This window comes from Helianthus annuus, chromosome 3, assembly GCF_002127325.2.
Source record: "Helianthus annuus cultivar XRQ/B chromosome 3, HanXRQr2.0-SUNRISE, whole genome shotgun sequence".
In the NCBI taxonomy this organism is placed as follows: domain Eukaryota; kingdom Viridiplantae; phylum Streptophyta; class Magnoliopsida; order Asterales; family Asteraceae; genus Helianthus; species Helianthus annuus.
The window spans coordinates 1,061,564-1,084,603 of record NC_035435.2 but is presented as its reverse complement, the minus strand read 5'-3'; the positions used below and the strand labels follow the sequence as shown (position 1 = coordinate 1,084,603).

Here is a 23,040-nt window from a genome sequence, read left to right as displayed (position 1 = left end):
AGTTATCTTTCTTAACTGAGGATTAACAATGTTATCCAACACCATACATCAACACTTTATTGATTTTAGCATGATCAAATTTACAGTTTTAAGATGGTTTATTTTGTGGCGTTCTTTTTCTCGGTAAAACGCCAAAAAAGATAACATTTTGGCTGAAAGGGTGTAAACTCAATAACATTTTGCTGCATGAGATGGACAAAAATTATAGAAAAAGAGGATGATTTCATACGAAAGTCGAAACAGCCAGTGAAGATACTTCAAAAGAAGAAAGAGACTTGTGACAGTGAAGATTTGATGATCAATATTTATTTTGTTTAATTTTCTTTTTCAGTTGATTGTTATTTAATAAACAACGCCATATCTAATAAAAACGCCAAAAAGGCAAATGTCTTACACCTTTGGCGTTTATCAAACCATCATAAAATTACTTTGGACAAGTATTATAAAAAAGACTTTTTTTATGAATTCTTTTTTTTTTATTTTACTTTTCAGTTGATTGTTGTATAAATAAAAACGCCATATATAATAAAAACGCCAAAATAGCCAAAATGTTTGTTTAAACGATATCATCATGTTAAACGCCACCAAAAACTCCCAAACTATAATAAAATTAGTTTCAAAAACTATTATAAAAAACTCAAAAAATAAAATAAAATAAAAATTTAAATCAGAAAACCTAAGTGTAATGATGAAAAAAATCTAGTTTTTAAAAAATAATAATAAAAATAAAAAATAAAAAACAAACTTGAAAATATAACTAGAAACAGTAACTTCAAATCAGAAAAACTGAAGATAAGGGAAATTTATTATATTAGAATATAAAATGCCAAACTTGAAAGATGGGACGTGTTATAGACTTCAGAGATAAAGCTTGTCAAAAACAATAATTACAAACGGTAACTGAAAAGACGAATACTTTATTATAATAACGCACCGCCTAACTTAGGCGCCAAAAAGAAATCCTATAAAATGATACATCTCAGCAACTTCCATTTTATCAAACCAAAAAAGAAAAAAACAAACGCCAATACTACTAAATACCACTCACTGTAAAACGCCAAAAAAAAATCAAAGATGGCTAATATGCTTTCTTGGATATTCAATATTGTTATTCGTCAAGTTTCACTAAATGAATTTTCAGGGGAGGCGAGTAACTCAGTAAGATTTTGCTGCATGAGATGGACAAAAATTCAAGAAAAAGATACTAATGCCAGTCATATGGCATTTTGTATTTTTTGTTCTTGAAGAAGGCTTGGATGAGGAGAAGAGATCAATGACACTGAAGAGTGGGATGATGATAAAGATGAAGATCAACATGAAGAAAAAGCGAAAAACCCACCCACACGTCATAGATCTATGTCCCCAAACATCCACTAAAAAAGCCACTTCAACAGACGAGCAGACAAAATAATCAAACCGATGGGTTTGTTAAGTTTTACATAAAACGCCATATTTATGTGTCAGTTCTTGTACTATTAAAGAACAGAGAGACTAATGACAGTGAATATTATGAAGAGATATCCGATTAGGATTTTTAATTTATTTTCTTCGCTTGTATTTTTTTTCTATGGCTGAAATATAATCAAACAATTATAAAACGCCAAGAGAACCAAAACGCCAAAATGTTTATAAAAAATAATAGAACAATGGGCCATCTTGTTTAAAACCCCTTGAAAAACGCCATTCAAATAGATTTCCTGCCCCCTGGGTTCCAGAGGCATACGATGTGAATAAACGCCATAAACGCCAAAATGTTGATACAATGAAACCATTAAAAACGCCATAAATTATTGAATTTGGTTAACGCCAAAAATCTTAAAAACAAAAAATTAAAACAATATCGGGAAAAGCGGAACTGGAAAAGCAGAAGATGAAAGGACAAAAAAGCCCCTCTACCCTTCTCTAAGCCGGGTGACACGTGTTAGGCCAGGAAACGTTCTCACCGTTCTCACACTTTTGAGCGTTTTCTCCCGATCCCGTTTCTATATATATAGGATGAGAGTTCATGAGTGAACAACATCCTTGTTTGTAAACCATGTGAACCAATCTGAGCCACTGATCATTTTTTTAGATGTAAAGGATATAATGGTAATTAATCAGTTTAAATTAGGAAGATATATTTTTATTAACATTAAATTAACTACCCCTTATAATCTTTAAATAGTTATAAATTTTTCATACATTAATATTTTTTTATTTAAATACACCATAAAAACAAGTTTTTTATTCTCTTTAATTTGAGTATGATATTGCTATAGTTTTTTAATAAAAATGAACAACATATGCATTTGTAGTTATAGTATATATTTTTGTGTACTAATTTCTTTATGTTAGGTATTGAATAAACATGTGAGGTATGATAAATACTGTTAGATCAAAACAATTAATGTATAGTGTCAGGAAAAAGCATACATATATATATTATTTTAAAATAGAACTTTATACCATATATAATAATTGGGTGCGAAGATAGTGTACAAGTAAGCCAAAATAGAAGTGCTAGATAGGAATTAAGAAACATAACATGTGAGGTAGGAATCTTGCTTTCCACCAACTTATTACATTGATTCAATTATTAAAATTTATTATTATAGTCAATAGGGTTTCATTAGATACCCTCTACATATCCCCTCACGTATTTTTTAATTCATCGACCATACTTCCATTATCATCTAATTAAATATATTCAATTCAGTCCCATTTTTAAACACCGAGTAAAAATTCGTGATTTTTCTTTTTATTATTATTGATCGAATATGTAAAACATGCCCTGCAATAATCAAGATTGGAGGTTTTCTCTCCTTTTAAACCTATACTATATCCAATAAATGCAAATATGCACCTTTTTACGAACCTAACGTTGTATTAATTAAGTGGTTAATTGTATGAAAATGTATCTAACTTGTAGGGCTGGTCATGAGAATTTAGATGCTATGTTTGAGTCTAAAAAAATGTGACCCTTAGGCCATAACGATATAGATATTATTATTATTATTATTATTATTATTATTATTATTATTATTATTATTATTATTATTATTAAAGAGTTAAATGCCATTTTAGTCCTTATGATTTTAGTCATTTTGCCAGTTAACCTAATGGACTAAAATGACAACGTTTCAGACATTTGGACTAAACTGGCAAAATGGCCAAACCACAGGTACTAAAATGACATTTAACTCATTATTAAAATTGTAGTTGTTGCTGTTACATATATTAATCATAATTTTAAGAGTAAATTGCCAAAATCGTCCCTGTGGTTTGGACATGTGTGCCAGTTTCATCGAAAACAACTTTTTTTGTACTATATTGCCATTCACTTTTGGGATTTTTTGCTATTTTCATCCAAACGACTAACTTCTTCGCCAAAATCGTCCCTGAGATTTTGGATTTTTTGTCATTTTTCTGACAAAAAATTAAAACAAATTAGATATTTGGATGAAAATGACTAATATGCACAAACCTCATGGAGAATTTTGGCAATTTACTCTAATTTTAAGTATAGTTTTTATATATTGACAACACATGATGGAAAAGTTAAGAATTATGTTGGTGTGATGGTGATAATAAACAAGAAAAAGATGAAACATAAGACACATGATCAATCTTTGGATGTTGAGTTGAATGAGTTAGATCTAATAATAATGGAGCTGAAATACCACCATGCACGGCCGATCTTCAAGATTATGGGGATATAAATAAATAAATAAATAAATAAATCAAGGAAGGAAGGAAGGGCTTAGTTATTTATTCCTTCCTTGCTAAGAAGATAAAGCTGAGCGACCATGTACACAAACTTGGTTGAGTATCTATCATCTCAGGCCTAATGCTGTTGGTGACTAAGTTTGAACATCCAACCAAATTCTAGTAGAATGTGACATGTAAAATTAAACAATGAAGCCTAGAAAATCTGTTAACCTTTTAAGATGCAGATTAAGCTTCTTCTATATTCAACAAAATTTATAACATATAGAGGTCTCTCTCTCACTCTAAAGATTTATTAAGTTATTGAAATATACCTCGAATACAAAAATTCATATTTACAACATAATATTAATCACCATTGAAACTGAAAAGTATATAATAAAACAAGAAATTAAAATTGTTAATATATACATTGTTTTAATTAATTTCATAGTATTAAGATTCAACACAAGAAAAGACATGGAGTAAAGCTTTTCTTTTGGTGCATTAAAAGATAGGTGGGCTATAGTTCGACTTCTGGTACAAGGCAATGCATCCCTGGCTCCAAATTATTAGTAATATAATATAATGTATGTTTGACTGTTTGTCTTACATTACACAATATGCTTCTGAAAGATGAAAGTGCAGCCAGGATGGTGCCCCTCTTGTCCATATTTATTTACCACCAACCGTATTTGGAATTGTTGTTCATCTCTTTCTTTCACAGTTGAAACAAACTCATGCTCATCAAAGTCTCCAGTCCTCGTGGCAGCCAAACTCATCAAGTTGTCGACCACATGCCTCGCAAATTAAGAGTTTTCTTTTGGAACACTTTGTTATTCCTTTCTTGAAAATGTTGAGATAGATAGATAGCTAGGGCCTTGTTTGATCAGATGGAAATTCCAACACTGGTTTCATGGAATGCAGTGATTGCTTCTTATGAACAAAATAATGCCGGTTTTCGTAAAATGCAATTAGAAAATACAGATCTTGATAATATTACAATGGTAGTAAGGCATTGTTTCAGAATCTGCTGGTAGTTGGGAACATGAGATGCTACAAAACAAGGATCGGAGTCATATATTGCTAGTACAAATGCGCTTATTGATATGGGAAAGAAGCCATTTAGCTGTTTTCAAAGATGATAGATGAAGGAACTAGACACCAAACAGTCTTACATTATTGCTGTTTTGACAGCTTGCAGACATTTAGAACAAGGGAGAAAGCATTTCAAAAGCATGTCGCATGACTCCTGATACGGAGCATTGTACTTCTATGGTTGATCTTCTTTGTCGGGATGGTAAATTGTTGGAAGCTAAATATGAATTCATTGAGAATATGCGAATTGAGCCTGATGTGTGGCACGAAAGCATTAAGCCCTGAAAACGTTAGTTTCTATGATCAATATATATGCTGAAGCTGGTAAATGGGAGGATGTTACAAGAATGACAACATCATTGGATGAAATGGAGTTTAATAGAATGCGTGGAAAGTGTTTAGGTAAACATAACTTTCATACATTTTATATGATATGTTATGATCAACTTGCTTCATACAACGTAATATGTTAGTATCTGGTGTTGACGATCCATAACTGGATAAATAGTGATATATCGATGTCAATAAGCTTATTTATCTTTCAAGCTATGAAAAGGGATGTGCAATATATTATAGTCATTGTGATGCTCTATGTTTTACAGTTCGTGACAAAGCAACTACATTTTTTCACTTGACAGTTGAGGGTTGGCTAAGTCAACCACTTTTTATCCTACCTTTTGGCACACTTCCTGTGCAGCTATGTTATTCTTGTTATGCACCTGCCAAACAAAAATCTTGGTGTAATGGCAAAACGTAACATGTTTCTAGCAGAACCCTGGCGACATACACAAGTTTGCGGGATGTAACCGTGTGCTGTAAAAATAGGTGCTTTGACTTATTCCTGATATCAAAGTATTCAGTATTCTTGTTAGTTAATCCGATTCGGTATGGTTCAAAATGGTATTCAGGATTATATATATTTATACCTGGCCAAGCTTAGACCCCCATTTAAATAACAGATGTCTGGTATTTGTTGCAATTGAAGATGGGTTTGAATTTGAGCAGCAGTGGTAATAGTTATGTCCTGTGAAGAATTCAATTCATTTTCCTGTTTATTTGCAGCAGACCACAACTTAAGTTTGATTTAGTGAGTGAATTGGTTCCATTCCAAGCCGGTAGGATCCTCAATAACAATTATAAATTCGTTAATAGAGTATTTGTTTTCCTTATCTAACTGAAGAAAGAAATAATAAGTGTTCATCTTAGAATAATAATTACGTAATCACACAAACATATGTGATCAAACCCCCTCTTACATTTGCCATTTGCTGCCTAGCGATATATATTCTGACAGAACACAATAAGACCATGCGTTGTAAACAAGCCCAGAAGCTCGAGAGCTACTTGTTATCGGCTCGGTTAAAAGCTCGAACGAGCCGAGCTTTAACGAGCCCGAGCTCGAGCCTGAATTAGAGCTCGTTTAGTTATCGAGCCCGAGCTCGAGCCTAAAATACAAAGCTCGTTTAGGCTCGCGAGCCTAAATGAGCCCAAACAAAAATTTATTTATTTTTTACATAATATATAATAATAATGATGATAACATTGGCGAGTCAAACTCAAGCCGAGCTTTATCTCGTTTAAGCGATATTGAAGCGAGCTCGAGCCGAGCTTTTAGCTCGTTTGAGGTTGTTCTCAAAATAGCTCGAGCCGAGCTTCATAAAAACATGACGAGCCGAGCTCGAGCCCAGTCGAGCTCGGGCTCGGCCCGGCTCGTTTACACCCCTAGTAGTGGGGGGTTTTTTGGGCGTTTTTCCCCTAAAAAACGCCCCATAATGCCCAACTCCCACCCCCTGGGCGTTTTTTCATCAAAAAATTTGGTTTGGCGTTGTTTTTTTTTTCACGCCCAAGCTCCTTGTGTGTTGACCAATCACCCTTTTTTATGGTTTTTTGTCCAATAACATTTTTTGATAATTTTTTTTATTTAATTCTATTAAACCCCTTTTAACATAATGCCCCACATCCCCACTACACCCATTTTAGAAAACGCCCCATAAGGCCCCATTGCTGACCGGGCTAGCACATGGCGCAAAACGCCCAAGGGTAGGGGCATTCCCATTACACATGGTCTAATCATTGCCTCACCGAAACCATTGATTCCTTTGCACGAATTGAGTAGCCAACATGGTTTGGAAATATTGTATTTTGTTTTCAAAGAAAGATTGATGCTATACAGAAGAAGAAAGTAGCACGCAGTTAAGGAGATAGTGATACATTATCCAGCTTTAGGGAGGAAGATACATTATCATCCAGCTTTGGGGAGGGATTGCTAGTAGCAGTATGGGTTAAAATGGTCTCGATTCTGTCAAGTGATGCTTCTAATCGACCAGAGTTCATGTTAAACAATGCATCATCACCAGTCCCCACAGCCCTACAAAACAAACTTTTATATTCAAATTCCGAGGAAAAAGAAACACAAAAAAAAACATCACATACCCTGTAAATTCAGGAAGAACATAGTCAGCCCTCCATCCGAAACGAAGATCTACACCAGGGCACAAACCAACACAAGTTTTGTTGCGGATTCTAGATATACCGTCTCCACCTAAACTACTTGTAAGCTTCCATTTCCAACCAATTGCATGGGATTGAATATTATGACCTATCCCTACCTACAGCAGGCAAACCACATTACTAATACATATAGGCAGGCGAATGTATGTATGTATGTATGTTTTCTTTCCATAGATAGTTGAGGACCTGAAGGTTTAGGAATTTGGTTATTGGGATCTTCTTGGAAACAAGGCGCACGTCGTGATGTAAAGGCTCGTATATGAATTTCCATCTTCGGTCATCCGATAAAGGCTTCAAAACCAGCTTTCCCTGACACTCGTTGATTGGGGAATTGTAAAACTGGACCATAATCATAGCAGCAGCAACAGCATTAGATAACACCTCAAATTCAAATAACTAATTTGAAATGGGGAATTTCATAGAAAAAACAGATACTTTACTAGTGCATTTGTGAAAATTGATTAAAGAGAATAGTAATAACTAATAATACCTCTAAATTGAGACCAACTCGAAAGCCTTGAACTTCTTCCCTGAACTTGAGAAACAATTCTGAAGGCATTAAATCTATGCTGTATAATTCATCCCATGATTTGGGTTCTTGCGGCCCCGACTCCATCTACAATACCAATCAACAATTACAATTCTAAACTAGGGTTTTACATTATCAATCCACAAATGTTTGCAAATCAAAACCTTGGCTTGGCTTGGCTGGCTTCAACACCAGTAAACAATAACATGAAAATATTCATACCTGCTATGCGACTGGTGAGGGAGGAGGATACGATGATTCTTCTTAGGAAATTTGCTTGCTTGCTTGCTTGCTTGCGCTGTCTGTCTGTCTTATCAGGACTTTCTTCAGGTGGAGTGGGCTTCAATGGGCTCAGCCCAAAACTACCTTTGTTTAGTATCAACTTTTTGTAATTCAATGTTTGTGTGTACTAGAAAAACACAACCCAAATTTGACAACACATTAAAGAGGTGACGTAAGTACTCGGCTGAAAAAGTGGCTGCGTGCTAGGTGCTAGATGAGAATCGAATTCGAACCTGATAGGTGAGTCTGAAACCCGACACATTTAGGGCGAATTTGGAGTCAGTTAATCAGGTTTGGGATTAGTTTTTAGTTTTTTCTCGCGGGTTTAGAACACGTTTGAGATTTGGTGATATACCTGTTTACCCGACCTGATTACCCGATAAAGTGCACCCATTTACCCGATTGTATACCCAATATAATTTCTTTTATATTTTTAAATATGTATGTGTATATATATACACACATAGAGTGGAGTTCTAGAGTGAACACTAGTGTATTTGTGAATTGAGTGAACAAATTCCAGCCATTAATTTACATCATTAAATCGTAAAATACACTAGGGTATTTTTATCATCAAATCCTGGCCATTGATTTACACTTGTGTATACACGTGTGTATTGATAATCAAGGGCTAAGATTAGTTCACTAGTGTTCACTATCAAGAGGGTTTGTTCACTAATGAACCTAACCCATATATGATACATCCATTTTCTTATACATATAGGTACTAGGTTATAACCTCGTGTATTACACGGGTTGAATAAATGAATTTTATATACCAAATAATAAAACATTATCTTTATAAAAGCCTGCTTTATTGCACGGGTTGATACATCCATTTTGCCCGACATAGTCGTTGGAATTCTGTCTCGTGGAGGGTATTACTAATGTAAATATTGGGTTATTATACTAACACGTGTGCATTGTGTAATTAATAGATAATCACCAGGAAATCACAAAGGAAAACCCTAAGATAGCAATGTGAGTAATCTCCTTTTAGCAAACTGTTTTTACAAAACCTCAAATGATTTACATTATATTAAACAGTGATTGAGTATTTGTATTCTACAATTATCGTCGGTATGTTGGGGTTTTGTATACAAAATTTGTTACTACACTGTGAGTAGTAACATGACCACCAGTCATTGATTGACAGTACCGTGGGTGGTAATTAAAGTAGAAAATAAACAAATGTAATTGCGCAACCGCCCTCAATGCTGTAGACGGTTTTACCTGTCTTGATTAAACTGGGATTCACTCACCAGTATTTCCCACTGACAAAATGTTTTTAAACGCGTTTCAGGTAACAAAATGTGAAAGTCAAATAAAAGCCAGCTGGACAGCACTGAAGGCTTGAAAAAGTGGCTATAAAAGTTACCTAAATAAAGAGATGTTTTTATTTAAATAAAATAGGGTTTATCCATATGAAAATGTGTGTACTGGAAACTTGAGATTTTCCCATGTGTTTAATATTATAAAAGTTTGGTATTTTACTCTGATAAAATATTTCCTAACTACAGTCCTGATGTAAATTCCGCTGCCAAACTGATAAACACCGATACAACTGAAACTGGCTGCAGCCGCCTGTTCCCGGGTGATAAGGGAACGGGTGTTGCGACAAAAGGTGGTATCAGAGCTAAGCCACTGATTCAGCCACAGAAGTGTTCTGACACCAAAATATTATTCAATATGTTAGGAAATAATTTACATGGATACGTGCATATCTGTATATTATTGTTGTGTGTTATTTGACAATTTGTTAGTTTACAGTATGAGCGACCAAGGACCTTCAGACGCTTACCGTCAGTTGTCCAGCTCACCTAGGGACGAAGGCACCTCTTCACAGCCTACCCTCTCAGGGTATTCGGCTGACAATGAAGATGGGATTTTTGTGTTCAAGGCACAATCTGAAGAGCCATTCCCTCCTAAGAAGAGATGATGGTTCAGCAGAGGATCTCATGAACGTAGAAAGAGGATGAAAAAGTTACAACAACAACGTGCTTTAGCAGCCGTGAATAGAGAAACAAATGCTCACACTCAGGGTATGCCCAATAGGAGTCTAGCAAATTTCCATATACAAGCAACCACAGCTGCCGACCCGAATCTAGAACAACTCATAGCACCCCAGCCGTTACCATTGTTTCTCACACAACCAATGGAAATTGAAGCCAACCCAGAAAACCAAATCCCAGCACCTGCGTTTGACCCGGCTGAGATCCCTAGAGTACCAGCACCCCATCCCTCAGACCCAGACTATGACCCCTGGTTTGACGACCATAGAGATTACCAACAACGCTACCCAATACCAGATGAACCCTTGCCAAACCTAGCAGCCTACCCAGACTGGACTCTCTAGACCCCTATTATGATAACGACCAATACATCAGGGAAATTCTAGAGAACTCTTATCCTTATGAAGAACCCATGTCCCAGTTCCCAAACCCCATACCAGTACATGCACCACCCATGAGCACTGAGAATGTGCAAGAACTCCGAATCTCTGGTGAGGAGATTTTAGAAGGAAGTGAAAGGATGAGGCAAATAGGTGAAAGGCTCGTCTGGAAATATGACGAGCGTAACATGGAATTTTGGATGAACCCGTACCATTAACAGTAATAATATATATATATATATATATATATATATATATATATATATATATATATATATATATATAGAGAGAGAGAGAGAGAGAGATAAATAGCTACAGATGCATAATACTATTGTAATTTTATATTTCAGTTCCAGTTTGTACTAGATGCATAAATATATAAAATAGAGTAAAAGGTAGCAATGTTCGACGATTTTGATCAATATGCGTGTTGTGTGATTGTTTGCATTAAATATTATTTTGTAATATTAATATGTGACAAATGTTTAAAATTCAGATGGACAACGAAGTGAATCAGGAAAACCAAAATAACAATAATAATGGAAACCAAGTGGATAACAGTGTCATCCAACACATAGTGGCACAAGGGATTATAGACGCAATGCCATATATTATCAAAACGGTTAAGGAAGCGGACAATAAAAGTAGTAATGCCAGTAAACGACTTACTGAACCTGAACACAGCGTAAACAATGGACTAATACTTCAAGTGCCCATTCCCAAAAGAAGAAGAACCATGTCTTATGGTTGTTCTTATAAAGAATTCTGGTCTTGTAAACCAATAGAATTCTCGGGCAATGAAGGACCCATTGCAGCTTTACGCTGGATAGAAAAGACTGAAGCAGTCTTAAAAATAAGCAAGTGCGCGGAAGAGGATAAGATAATGTTTGCCTCCAATCTGTTTAAGAACTCAGCCTTAGAATGGTGGAACACTATCCTCTAATCTAGGGGAAGTGACAGGGTTTATAATATGGAATAGGAAGAATTTAAGAACATGGTGGAAAGGAAATTCTGCCCTCCCAATGAAAAGGAACAGATAGCCAATAAGTTCTTAAACCTTAGGATGACTGGAGTGAATAGTAAGGGCTACACTACTACATTCTTCAAATATGCTAGAATAGTGCCAACCCTTGCATCCCCAGAACCAGTATTAATCTCCCGTTACATATGGGGATTAATCAGTGAGATTAGGCATGTAGTCAAGGCGGCTAGACCACAAACCATAGAAGAATATGTAGAACTAGCAAACACCTTGACCGATGAATTAGTGCGTACACGAGAAGAGGACCAGAGGAGGAACCTAGCTCAAAGGCTTACCCAAGAAGTCCGCTATGGAAATTCCAATCGTGGAAAAAATGTAGGTTCTACCTCTGCACCTTATTGTAAGGCTTGCAAGAAGAAGCATTCAGGAAGATGCTCCACTTACTGCAATTTCTGCACGATACCAGGACACAAGGAAGAAGATTGTAGGAAGAAACCTAGTAATGGAGTGTGCTTCAACTTTGGAGAAAAAGGTCACATTAAGCCACACTGTCCGAAAATAGCTCAAACCATGAACAACAAGACTACTAAAAATGCTAGAGCATTTGTTCTGACAACAGAAGAAGCCAAAATGATTCCGGACGTGATCGTCGGTACGTTTTTAGTTAATGATGTTTTTGCTAAAGTAATATTTGACTCTGGTGCGAATCAAAGTTTTATTAATACTTCGTTTTGCAAACTTCTCAATCAACCATTAACTAAACTCCCACATGAATGTCTGGTAGAGACAACAAATGGGGAAATCATTAAGATTACCGAAATCTTGTAGGGAGAAAGAATAGAATTTTTAAATCAAAAGTTTATTGCAAACCTTTATCCAATGAATCTGGCAGGATTTGATGTTGTATTAGGAATGGATTGGTTAGTAGGCAATAAAGCCATTATTTTATGTGATCAAAAGTCAATCCAAGTAACTTCACCACGGGGTGAAAAGATCACAAGTAAAGGAGATAAGCCGTCTAGATCCACAAAATTCATCTCTGTAATGAAAACAACTAGTTATGTAAGAAAAGGATCATTAGTGTATTTGATTTCCATAATCATAAACACTAAAGGGAAAGAACTGAAAGATATTCCAGTAGTATCTCAGTTTCCATATGTATTCCCAGAAGAGCTACCAGGACTACCACCGGACAGGGAAGTCGAATTCCGAATCCATCTGCTACCAGGGACAACACCAATTGCCAAGGCACCTTACCGTTTGGCCCCCGCAGAAATGCAAGAACTGAAGAAACAGTTAGACGAATTGTTGGAGAAAGGATTCATACAACCAAGTTCATCGCCATGGGGAGCACCGATCTTATTCGTCAAAAAGAAAGAAGGGTCAATGCGTATGTGTATTGATTACCGTGAATTAAACAAAGTCACGATTAAAAATCGGTACCCATTACTGAGAATCGATGATTTGTTTGATCAGTTGCAAGGAGCTCGATTTTTCTCTAAATCGATTTACGTTCAGGATATCATCAATTAAAGGTACAGGAAGAGGATATTCCTAAGACCGCTTTCAGAACAAGGTATGGCCATTATGAATTTACTGTCATGCCATTTGGTTTAACCAATGCCCCAGCCGCATTTATGGACATGATGAACCGAAAAAGTAACCCATATTTGGATAAATTCATAATTGTCTTTATAGATGATGATATTCTCATTTATTCTAAGAGCAAAGAGGAACATGCAAAGCATTTGCATGCACTTCTAAGTTTATTGAGAAAAGAAGAGCTTTATGCTAAATTTTCAAAATGCGAATTTTGGTTAGAAGGGTACAGTTTCTTGGACATATAGTCAATCATGAAGGAATTCATGTAGATCCCACAAAGATTGAGGCAATTACTAAATGGAAAACCCCTGAGTCACCAACCGAGTTTAGAAGTTTCTTAGGATTGGCCGGTTATTATAGAAGATTTATTCGAGATTTTTCTAGAATAGCCATTCCCTTAAGTAAGTTAACCTGTAAATCTGTTAAGTTTAAATGGGGACCAAAACAGGAAGAAGCCTTTAGAATTCTTAAGCAAAGATTAACCAAGGCACCCATACTAGCATTACCCAAAGGAACAGAAGACTTTGTAGTCTATTGTGACGCTTCTAAGTTAGGTTATGGATGTGTGTTAATGCAACGTCAAAAGGTTATAGCTTACGCCTCTAGACAACTTAAGAATCACGAAGAGAATTATTCAACCCATGATTTGGAATTAGGAGCCATAATTTTTCCCTTAAGATTTGGAGACATTACCTTTACGGTAGTAAGTTTACCATTTTCACAGATCATAAGAGTTTAAGGTATGTTTTCAGGCAAAAGGAGTTGAATATGAGACAGAGACGTTGGATGGAAATACTTAGTGATTATGATTGTAATATCCAGTATCATGCGGGAAAAGCTAATGTAGTAGCTGATGCTTTAAGTCGAAAGTATCATGAAAAGCCAAAGAGAGTGCGTTCTCTTAAATTAAATCTACAAGTAGATTTAAATAAACAGATTAGAAAGGCACAAGAATCAGTAATCAAGGATGATACTGAAAAATTGAAAGGAATGATTAAGGAATTAGAACAAGGAACATATGGAATTTGGAGATTCCATAAGAAAAGAATGTGGATACCTAAAGTAGGAAACCTACGCCACCGTATATTAGAAGAAGCCCATAAGTCTAAGTATACGATGCATCCTGGAAGTAATAAGATGTATCAGGATTTAAGAAAGAATTTTTGGTGGATAGGAATGAAAAAGGATATAGCAGCTTATGTTTCTAAGTGTTTAACTTGTTCGCAAGTTAAAGCTGAACACCAGAAACCCTCAGGTTTATTACAGCAATTATAGATGCCAGTTTGGAAATGGGATTTGATAACAATGGATTTTGTTACCAAATTACCCAAAACAAGAAAAGGTAATGATACATTTCATGGAATTCCTTTATCAATTGTTTCTGATAGAGATAGCCGTTTTACCTCTCATTTTTGGACAAGTTTCCAAAAAGCAATAGGAACCAAGTTAAATCTAAGCACCGCTTATCATCCTCAAACGAACGAACAAAGCGAAAGGACAATTCAGACAATGGAAGATATGATTAGAGCTTGTATAATTGATTTCGGAGGTAATTGGGACGACCATCTACCATTAATCGAATTTTCTTACAATAACAGCTATCATACCAGCATCAATGTTGCACCATTTGAAGTACTTTATGGACGAAAGTGCCGAACCCCAGTCTGTTGGGCAGAAATTGGAGAAAAGCAACTATCCGGACCTGAGATAGTGCAAGAAACAACCGACAAGATTATTCAAGTCAAGAACGACTGAAAGCAGTACGCGATCGACAAAAGAGTTATGCTGATAACAGGCTAAAACCGTTGGAGTTTCAAGTAGGAGACAAGGTGTTATTAAAATTTTCTCCTTGAAAAGGAGTGGTAAGATTCATCAAAAAGGGAAAGCTAAGCCCCAGGTACATTGGACCTTTTGACATTATTAGAAGAATAGGACCTGTAGCCTATCAACTACAATTGCCAGAGGAAATGACATGAATACATGATGTATTTCATGTATCATTAGTAGTGCCTCTTAAAGATATAGAGGTGAATGAAAAGCTTAAATTTGTAAAAAGGCCTCTACAAATCAAAGACTGGAAAGTCAAGAAACTCAAACACAAAAGATTGGTATTAGTCAAAGTAAAATGGAATTCCAAGAGAGCACCAGAATACACTTGGGAGCTTGAATTAGAGATGCAGAGGAAATATCCACACCTGTTCCAGTAGACCTCGAGGACGAGTTCTAAAACAAGGTGGGGAGGATATAACAACCCTCCTAAAATATTTTCGATACCCCTAATATATTTAGAATGTCCCTAGACGTCCTAAAATACACCCCGTATGCGAAAAATAGCCCCCAATTACCTTAATTTTATTGAAAATTAAATAAAACAAATAAATAAAGGGCCTCGCGGCCCGCGACGGAGAATGCACAAGGTTACGCGGGGCGCGACAGCCAGTACACCAGGCGGCACCGGAGTGTGCCACGTGTTCGACGCGTGTGGGGTCTAGCAGTTGACTCGGCAAGCCTATAACGGGACACGTAGTCCTTGGCGGCCCGCGAAGGCTAAGCCTTAGGGCGCGACAACCCTGCTGATCAGCCCTATAAATTGGATTTCGACGTTCACTTTCAATTCATTCAAATCTCGTGCTTCTCTCTAAATTTCTGAATAGCTAAAGTAATACCCGGGCATAATACCCCCCCCCTATAACGAAGTTCTGCCTCGTTGTAAGTATCATAACCCCCGGGTATGTATTAGATATGCTGCCCGATTGATCTAGGGTTCCGTAACGGCTGTCGAGGTTTTGTCCGACGTTGTCACACCCCAACCAATGGCGGAAACATCGGGATGAGACGAAGTGTGAAGATTGCTAGAGACTTCATAACACTATTTGTGTCAATATTTAATAAACCGATTTAATTTCATAATTAAATTGTCAACAATACAAGGAAATTCAAATAACAAGTTCAAAAGAAATACATAACAACATAATCAAAATTGATACAACATTTAAACCTAAACGTCTATATGTGTATCTAGGCATCATTGCTACTTCATTTCATAGCATCATCATCATCAACCTGTAACATGTTAAAATAAAATTCAATGCAAAAGCAAAGGCGAGTACACAAGGTTTAAATAGTATAGCATAAGTATAAAGCATTTTACTCGAATCCACATGGCAATTTGTAAGCAAGGTAATTAGCATGCATATCATTACGTCTAAACCCAAAGTGTCCACTAGTATTTAGCATCCCTCGCCACAAAAGTGACGAGACCGTATTGTATAATGACCTAACAATCCCCCGTCGGGTGGTGTGCTACTCCTATAGCGCTATAATTGTTAAGCGAGGGTATAACATAGTAATGGCATAAAGCATGTATTATCTAGCATAACAAGTAGCATGTATAACGGATTGAGTTCATAAAGCATGTTTATGTGTGTGTAAGTGTAATTTTGTATGGTAACATGTTACAACCCAAAAGTGATTTAAAATGTAAATGGGTCGAGTGTACTCACGGTTTTGCAAGCTTTCCCACTTGAATCCGTGAAGAGTTGATTTGATGGAGGGAACACCAAGTTATCCTACAAGAGGAAAGTCAAGGTGTATGAGTAATTTGGAAGAAAGATGGGATATTCGGACTTAAGATTCAAAGAATGAAAAAGTAAATATTATGAAAATATTCACTATGGTATTAGCACTTGTCTTGACACTATAGTAATCCCTAAGGATTTGTATGTGATTTCATAGGTTCAAGACCTATTAGAATCGTGACAAGGAACTACACACATAGTGATAAACTTATTAGCTTGATAGGGGATTTATATAATCACTACCAAGGGTTCGGATTTAAGGTTTATCATAGTTATAATATACATAATAATATACTTAGTCATGTAGGAGGCGGGAGGTTGGACCTTCCACTTTGGTACCTCTTGGTGTCATATAAGTCAAGTAGGAGGTGGGAGGTGAAACCCTCCACTTTGGTACCTCGAATGATTTATTAACATGTGGTCATGTAGGAGGTAGGAAGACAAATCTTCTCTTTAGGAACCTCATAGATATGTACAAGAAATAATACAACTAACTAAGCAAAACATCAAGTGGTGTGTGGACATGTATGTAGGTTAGCCTAGGCTAGCCAAGTAGTCACACCATCTTCAAGTTCAAGACTTGACACCACTTGTGAGCTAAGAACTCGATTAAAACAGAAAGTTTAGAGTGTTTAGACACTCCTATTAAGTGTAAAACAACCTTGGTTTTGCTTTACTAATCATACAAGAGACTAGAAGCATAAGAACACAAGTTTGTTTGAAGTAAACAAGAGTTTAGAAAGTTTTTAAAAACACAACAGAAAGTTTATGGACACTTTTAGGGTATTTCCAGGTCTGATTTCTCCAAGGAGAGATCAAGGAATCAAGCCCAAAGATTATCCAAGCATTTAGAAAGAAGAATCAAGTGATTTGGTTGAGTTTTGAGCAAGTTATGCTCACTTTTGTAAGGAGGTATGAATCTGTCCGAATTTCTGATTTGCAAGAGCTTTGAGAGTGAGATTTGAGTTTGTAAAGTGGTAAGGAGGCTGAGATTAAGTTGTATTTATAGGGGGAAGAATTAGGGTTAAGTTTGGTTGGCATTTAAGAGTTTAGTTGGGGGTTAAACTAATAAAAAAAATGAAATGTTGTGGCTGCCTTGACCTGCGACCGTGAGACTGTTTACAACCATAGATGTTTCCTTTTCTTTTAATTGTTGTTAGACATATATATGGTAGACATTATTGGTGCATAATATGTATTTTACTATAAGTAGTTGAGATTTGAAAATAATAAAAGGAAAGCAATTTGGGTAATATGTAAGCTGCGATTGGCAACAACTTTTTTTGTTCTTTTTTTTATTTTTTTTTCTTTTATGTCATGCAACATCACGTTAAATGTAATATAATATTATATTATTATTATTATTAGAATTATTATTATTATGATATCATTATCAAAATTTAATCATGTATTCGATAGTTACTAAGCATGTATAAGTTATGAGTACCAAGATATCGAGTATTGATTGCGCATATGCATTCGAGATTGGTAACGTATAACCCGAGTATTTCAACGCGTATAAGCATGTATATAAAAAAAATCGAATTTCATTACGATCGAAGTCTCGGATTTACAATGGTTTGAAACGAAATACGAAATACAAAAGGAACAAGCTTCCAAAAATAGAAATGCGAACAAGACTTGCTATAAATGGAAAGTACAAATAAGCAGGGCGTTACAGTCTCCCCTCCTTTAGGGAATTTCGTCCCGAAATTTAGGAAGAAGTAGGGAAAAGATGTGGATACTTCGCCTTCATATCACTCTCGAGTTCCCAAGTAAATTCAGCGCCACGTTTTCCCTCCCATCGAACCTTGACGATAGGAATTCGACTGCGCCTCAATTGCTTGGCTCCTCGGTCCATGATTTCGACCGGTTTTTCCACAAAGTGAAGTGTTTCGTTAACTTGTAAGTCTTCGAGAGGAACGTGGAGTCCTTCGTCAGCTAGACATTTCTTTAAGTTGGACACGTGGAAGACAGGGTGTACATTGCTGAGTTCCTCGGGCAGGTCCAGTCTATACGCAACCTCGCCAATCCTCTCGAGAATTTTGAAAGGACCAACGTAGCGAGGTGCGAGTTTCCCTTTCTTGCCAAATCGAACCACGCCTTTCCAAGGGGATACCTTGAGAAGCACGAAGTCACCTGTCTCGAATTCCATAGGTTTGCGTCCTTTGTCAGCGTAACTCTTTTGTCGGCTCCTGGCTTTCAATAAGTTGTCTCGAACCTGTAAAATCTTGTCCGTCGTCTCTTGTATAAGCTCGGGACCGGTGATTTGGGCTTGACCGATCTCGTGCCAGCAAATAGGTGAACGACACTTGCGACCATACAATGCTTCGAAAGGTGCCATTTGAATACTCGCGTGATAACTGTTATTGTACGAGAATTCGACCAAGGGCAAGTGTGAATCCCAGTTGCCACCAAAATCTATTACGCATGAACGAAGCATGTCCTCTAAGGTTTGGATAGTACGCTCGGTTTGACCGTCAGTCTGAGGATGGAAGGCAGTGCTAAGGTTGAGTTTAGTACCCATAGCAGATTGAAAAGTTTGCCAGAGACGAGACGTAAAACGAGCATCACGATCAGAAATGATGTCGATGGGAATACCATGACGACAGATTATCTCCTTCATGTAGACCTTAGCCAATTTCTCGACTTTGAAATCTTCACGAATAGGGAGGAAGTGAGCTGACTTGGTCAATCGATCAACGATTACCCAAATGCTGTCATGACCAGCAGTAGTGCGAGGAAGCTTAGTGATAAAATCCATGGCAATGCTCTCCCATTTCCAGATAGGAATCCTTGGTTGTTTGAGTAAGCCAGAGGGACGTTGATGTTCAGCTTTCACTTTGGAACATGTGAGACATTTTGAGACGAAAGTGGCTATATCCTTTTTCATTCCAGGCCACCAATAGGATGTACGCATATCATGGTACATCTTGTCGGCACCAGGGTGAATAGAATACTTCGTGTTATGGGCCTCCTTCATCAGGAATTTGCGAAGATCATCACGGTTGGGAATCCAGATACGATTGAGATATTATAAAATGCCATCAGATTTGGACACGAGACTATTTTCAGCACCACATTGCATCTCGTCGTAGAGGTTACCCTCATTAACGGATGTGTACTGAGCGTTACGTATGCGATTTTGAAGATCGAGGACGAGTTGGAAACAACGGATACTCTTGACGTGAGTTTTACGACTAAGAGCGTCGGCTACTACATTCGCTTTACCTGGGTGGTATTTGATTTCGCAATCGTAGTCGTTTAACAATTCCACCCAACGACGTTGACGCATATTCAGTTCCTTTTGGTTGAAGATGTGTTGAAGGCTCTTATGGTCGGTGAAGACCACGCATTTAGTACCATAGAGGTAGTGTCGCCAAATCTTCAACGCAAAAACAACTGCGCCAAGTTCAAGGTCGTGAGTAGTATAGTTTTTCTCATGTATTTTGAGTTGTCTTGACGCATAAGCGATAACCTTGTCACGTTGCATAAGGACACAACCAAGGCCGAGGTTTGAAGCGTCGCAATACACGACAAAATCATTGTTACCATCAGGAAGCGTTAGGATAGGAGCATTGCAAAGCATATCCTTGAGCGTTTGAAAAGATTCCTCTTGTTCGGGACCCCAAACAAAAGGTCTCTCTTTTTGAGTCAAGGAGGTCAAAGGAACAGCGATTTTTGAAAAGTTGGAGATAAAACGACGATAGTAACCAGCAAGACCAAGAAACGAGCGAATTTCAGACAGAGATTTAGGTGCGATCCAATTTTTCACAGCTTCGATTTTAGCGGGGTCAACATGAATTCCAAGTTCGTTGACAGTATGACCAAGGAATTGAACCTCTTTTAGCCAAAATTCACACTTGGAGAATTTGGCGTATAGACGTTCAGTACGAAGGAGTTCAAGGATAAAGTGCAAGTGTCGCTTATGCTCTTCTTGCGTCTTGGAATAGATGAGAATATCGTCGATGAAGACGATCACAAAACGGTCCAAGTATGCTTTGCACACGCGGTTCATTAAATCCATGAAAACAGCAGGTGCGTTGGTCAAACCAAAGGGCATGACCACGAACTCGTAATGACCATAACGCGTGCGGAAAGCGGTTTTAGGTACATCTTCTTCGAGTACTCGAATTTGATGATACCCAGAACGAAGATCGATCTTTGAAAAGCAAGTCGCGCCTTGCAATTGATCGAAGAGGTCATCAATGCGAGGAAGAGGGTATCGGTTTTTGATAGTAAGCTTGTTGAGCTCACGATAGTCAATACACATACGAAATTGTAACACCTCGAATTTTTGTGTCCAATAATGTGTTAACACGTGTCATTTGTTTACACGTGGCATTGATATTAAATAAAGATCTAATTTTGACAAACCTTGAAAGTATATAAATTCGAGGGTTATAAATGTCAACAAGGGTAAATATACTGTATAGTAACCCTAAATAAATGCTTGAACCTTCAAACGAATGTATCATAGATCGTACGAAAGCGAAACACGAAAGAAAGTGAGAGATTACAAGCTACAGGGGTTAACTGTGTCAACATGTTTAATTATACCTCTGAGTGACCCTTTAACGTTCCCAAGGCTTTGTAACGGTGTTATACACTCACTAAAATATAATATATAAATTTCGCGAAGTTTCGTTATGAAACGAGAAAGTTACGATCTAATTCGTAGGAGAAGGGCTAAAAGCGTCAATAATGAAAGTTAAGGCTTTCTGAATAATTAATAAACTAACCAGGGATTTAACAACGCGGGTAAATAACACGAGGTCCTTAGTTGTAATTAACCGAGGGCCAAACCACAAAGTTACCCCTTCAAAACCGAAAGGTCAGGTAAATCATTACGAAAGATTTCGTTATTAATTACCAGGATTTCGTAATCATTTCAAAAGATTTAAAATTTCTGGAAACCAGGCCTCTCGCGACCCGCGTGATGGTTATGGTTAAGTTGAGGCGGGCCGCGAGCCTCCTGTTTTACGCGCCTGTTAGTTGAATCCCAGGCGACCCGCATTAAACAAGCATGGAGCTCCCATGCGGGCCGCGTAAAACGCCCAGATGCAGAAAGTTGTAACTACTTCCCTTTTGGAGTCTTTGAACGACCAAACAACCAATTAATGGAGCATGGGTGCCCCCTACTCGACCCATATCACTTAGGGACACCTGCCCATGATCCATGATCAAATGTAGACTGAGTTGTGATGATCTTGAGGTCTTGTGAACACTATAAATAAGCACATTTGGTTCATAAGTTTACCACACTTCAAACATTTCTCTCTGATCATTCTAAGGCTCCCAAGCATCCATCTCTGCTCTATAAGCAAGAAATAACTTCTGTAAGTCGTTCACAATCAATATGGTCTTGCATTTCCATAGTTATAGCTTATAAACACAACCGTCGTAACTAACGGTTGTCATTACAATAACTTGCAAATGGTTCAGTCTTATGACGGATCAAAAGTAGTTTTGAGTAGGTAATTATGTGGGTAATAAACCTCTAAAAGGGTTCCCCCTGATCACCACTCTAACTATGTCAAATATCGAGTCAAACGTGCGGTTAAAAAGTCAACAGAAAGCTATTTTAGCGATTTATGCATAATCTGTAATGTACATACTAAGAAACCTGTTTTGACACTCATAAAATATGATATTAAGTATATAAACTTGTTTGCGCTCGTTTGAATCGACCATTTGCTATATTGACTCGGTTCGGAGCCGAATGTCGCAAAAGTTTGACTTTTGCTTTGACTTCAGTTCTGACCCGTTTTAGTGAGGTATAGATATACCTTAGGACTCTCTTAGGACCAGGTCACATGTTGGTATAAACCTCTGTGATCGGTTCATGAGTTATCCGAGTCTTTTACGTGTTTCCGTTAATCGCCTAAAAGTTGACCGTAACGCCATTTGAAAATAAAACGAGTATTTCGGACACGTGAACGGACCAGAACCTTGCTTACTAAATTATAAGCATGTCCTTAAAGTTTCACGTCAATCCGAGGTCTAGAATGAGAGTTATGCTAATTAGCGCAATTAAAATAAACTTTTGTAATAAACGGCGCAATTAGCATAACGCCTATCTAAACCAAGAATTCGTCACCAAAACTTTTACCCACTGTTATAAATTAATATTTTGGGAATTTTAAAGATTTTTAATAATTTTTACCTTGCTCATAACCTGCGGTTATGGCTACGGTTCGGTAAATACCGAATATGCCCTTTTCGGCCAAAACATGAGTTCTACAAGGTCTTTTGACCCGATTCCAGTTGCTACTGATTTTAAATAATAAATAAAGTATTTTAGACTTTATAAACTGTTCGGGAAACTCAGATTTCCTGTAGAACTCGAAAAGCTCTTTAAAAGTCTTTAAAATGACCGAAA

At 37.0% G+C, this 23,040-nt stretch overlaps 1 protein-coding gene and 1 long non-coding RNA gene across 4 annotated transcripts; both read right to left on the bottom strand.

The window, feature by feature from the left end:
* Window positions 1-4,771: 4,771 nt before the first annotated feature.
* On the bottom strand, window positions 4,772-8,180 carry LOC110928442. 3 transcript variants are annotated; one of them, XM_022171463.2, is made up of 8 exons: window positions 8,045-8,180; window positions 7,784-7,909; window positions 7,480-7,632; window positions 7,216-7,391; window positions 6,994-7,150; window positions 5,709-5,830; window positions 5,457-5,623; window positions 4,772-5,063 (listed from the first exon to the last, which is right to left on the bottom strand). In XM_022171463.2, exons 2-7 carry the CDS (start codon window positions 7,907-7,909, stop codon window positions 5,494-5,496), a joined length of 864 nt encoding a protein of 287 aa, XP_022027155.1. In that variant the 5' UTR covers window positions 8,045-8,180; the 3' UTR covers window positions 4,772-5,063; window positions 5,457-5,493. The 3 variants fall into 3 exon arrangements, with proteins under 3 accessions (XP_022027155.1, XP_022027157.1, XP_022027154.1); XM_022171465.2 differs by having other exon boundaries at window positions 5,709-5,806; XM_022171462.2 differs by lacking the exon at window positions 4,772-5,063 and having other exon boundaries at window positions 5,298-5,623.
* A 7,921-nt stretch (window positions 8,181-16,101) lies between these two features.
* On the bottom strand, window positions 16,102-17,619 carry LOC118490099. The gene is made up of 3 exons (XR_004888098.1): window positions 17,559-17,619; window positions 16,584-16,649; window positions 16,102-16,143 (listed from the first exon to the last, which is right to left on the bottom strand). It is a non-coding gene; the product is annotated as an uncharacterized LOC118490099 (long non-coding RNA).
* Between the last annotated feature and the right edge of the window lie 5,421 nt (window positions 17,620-23,040).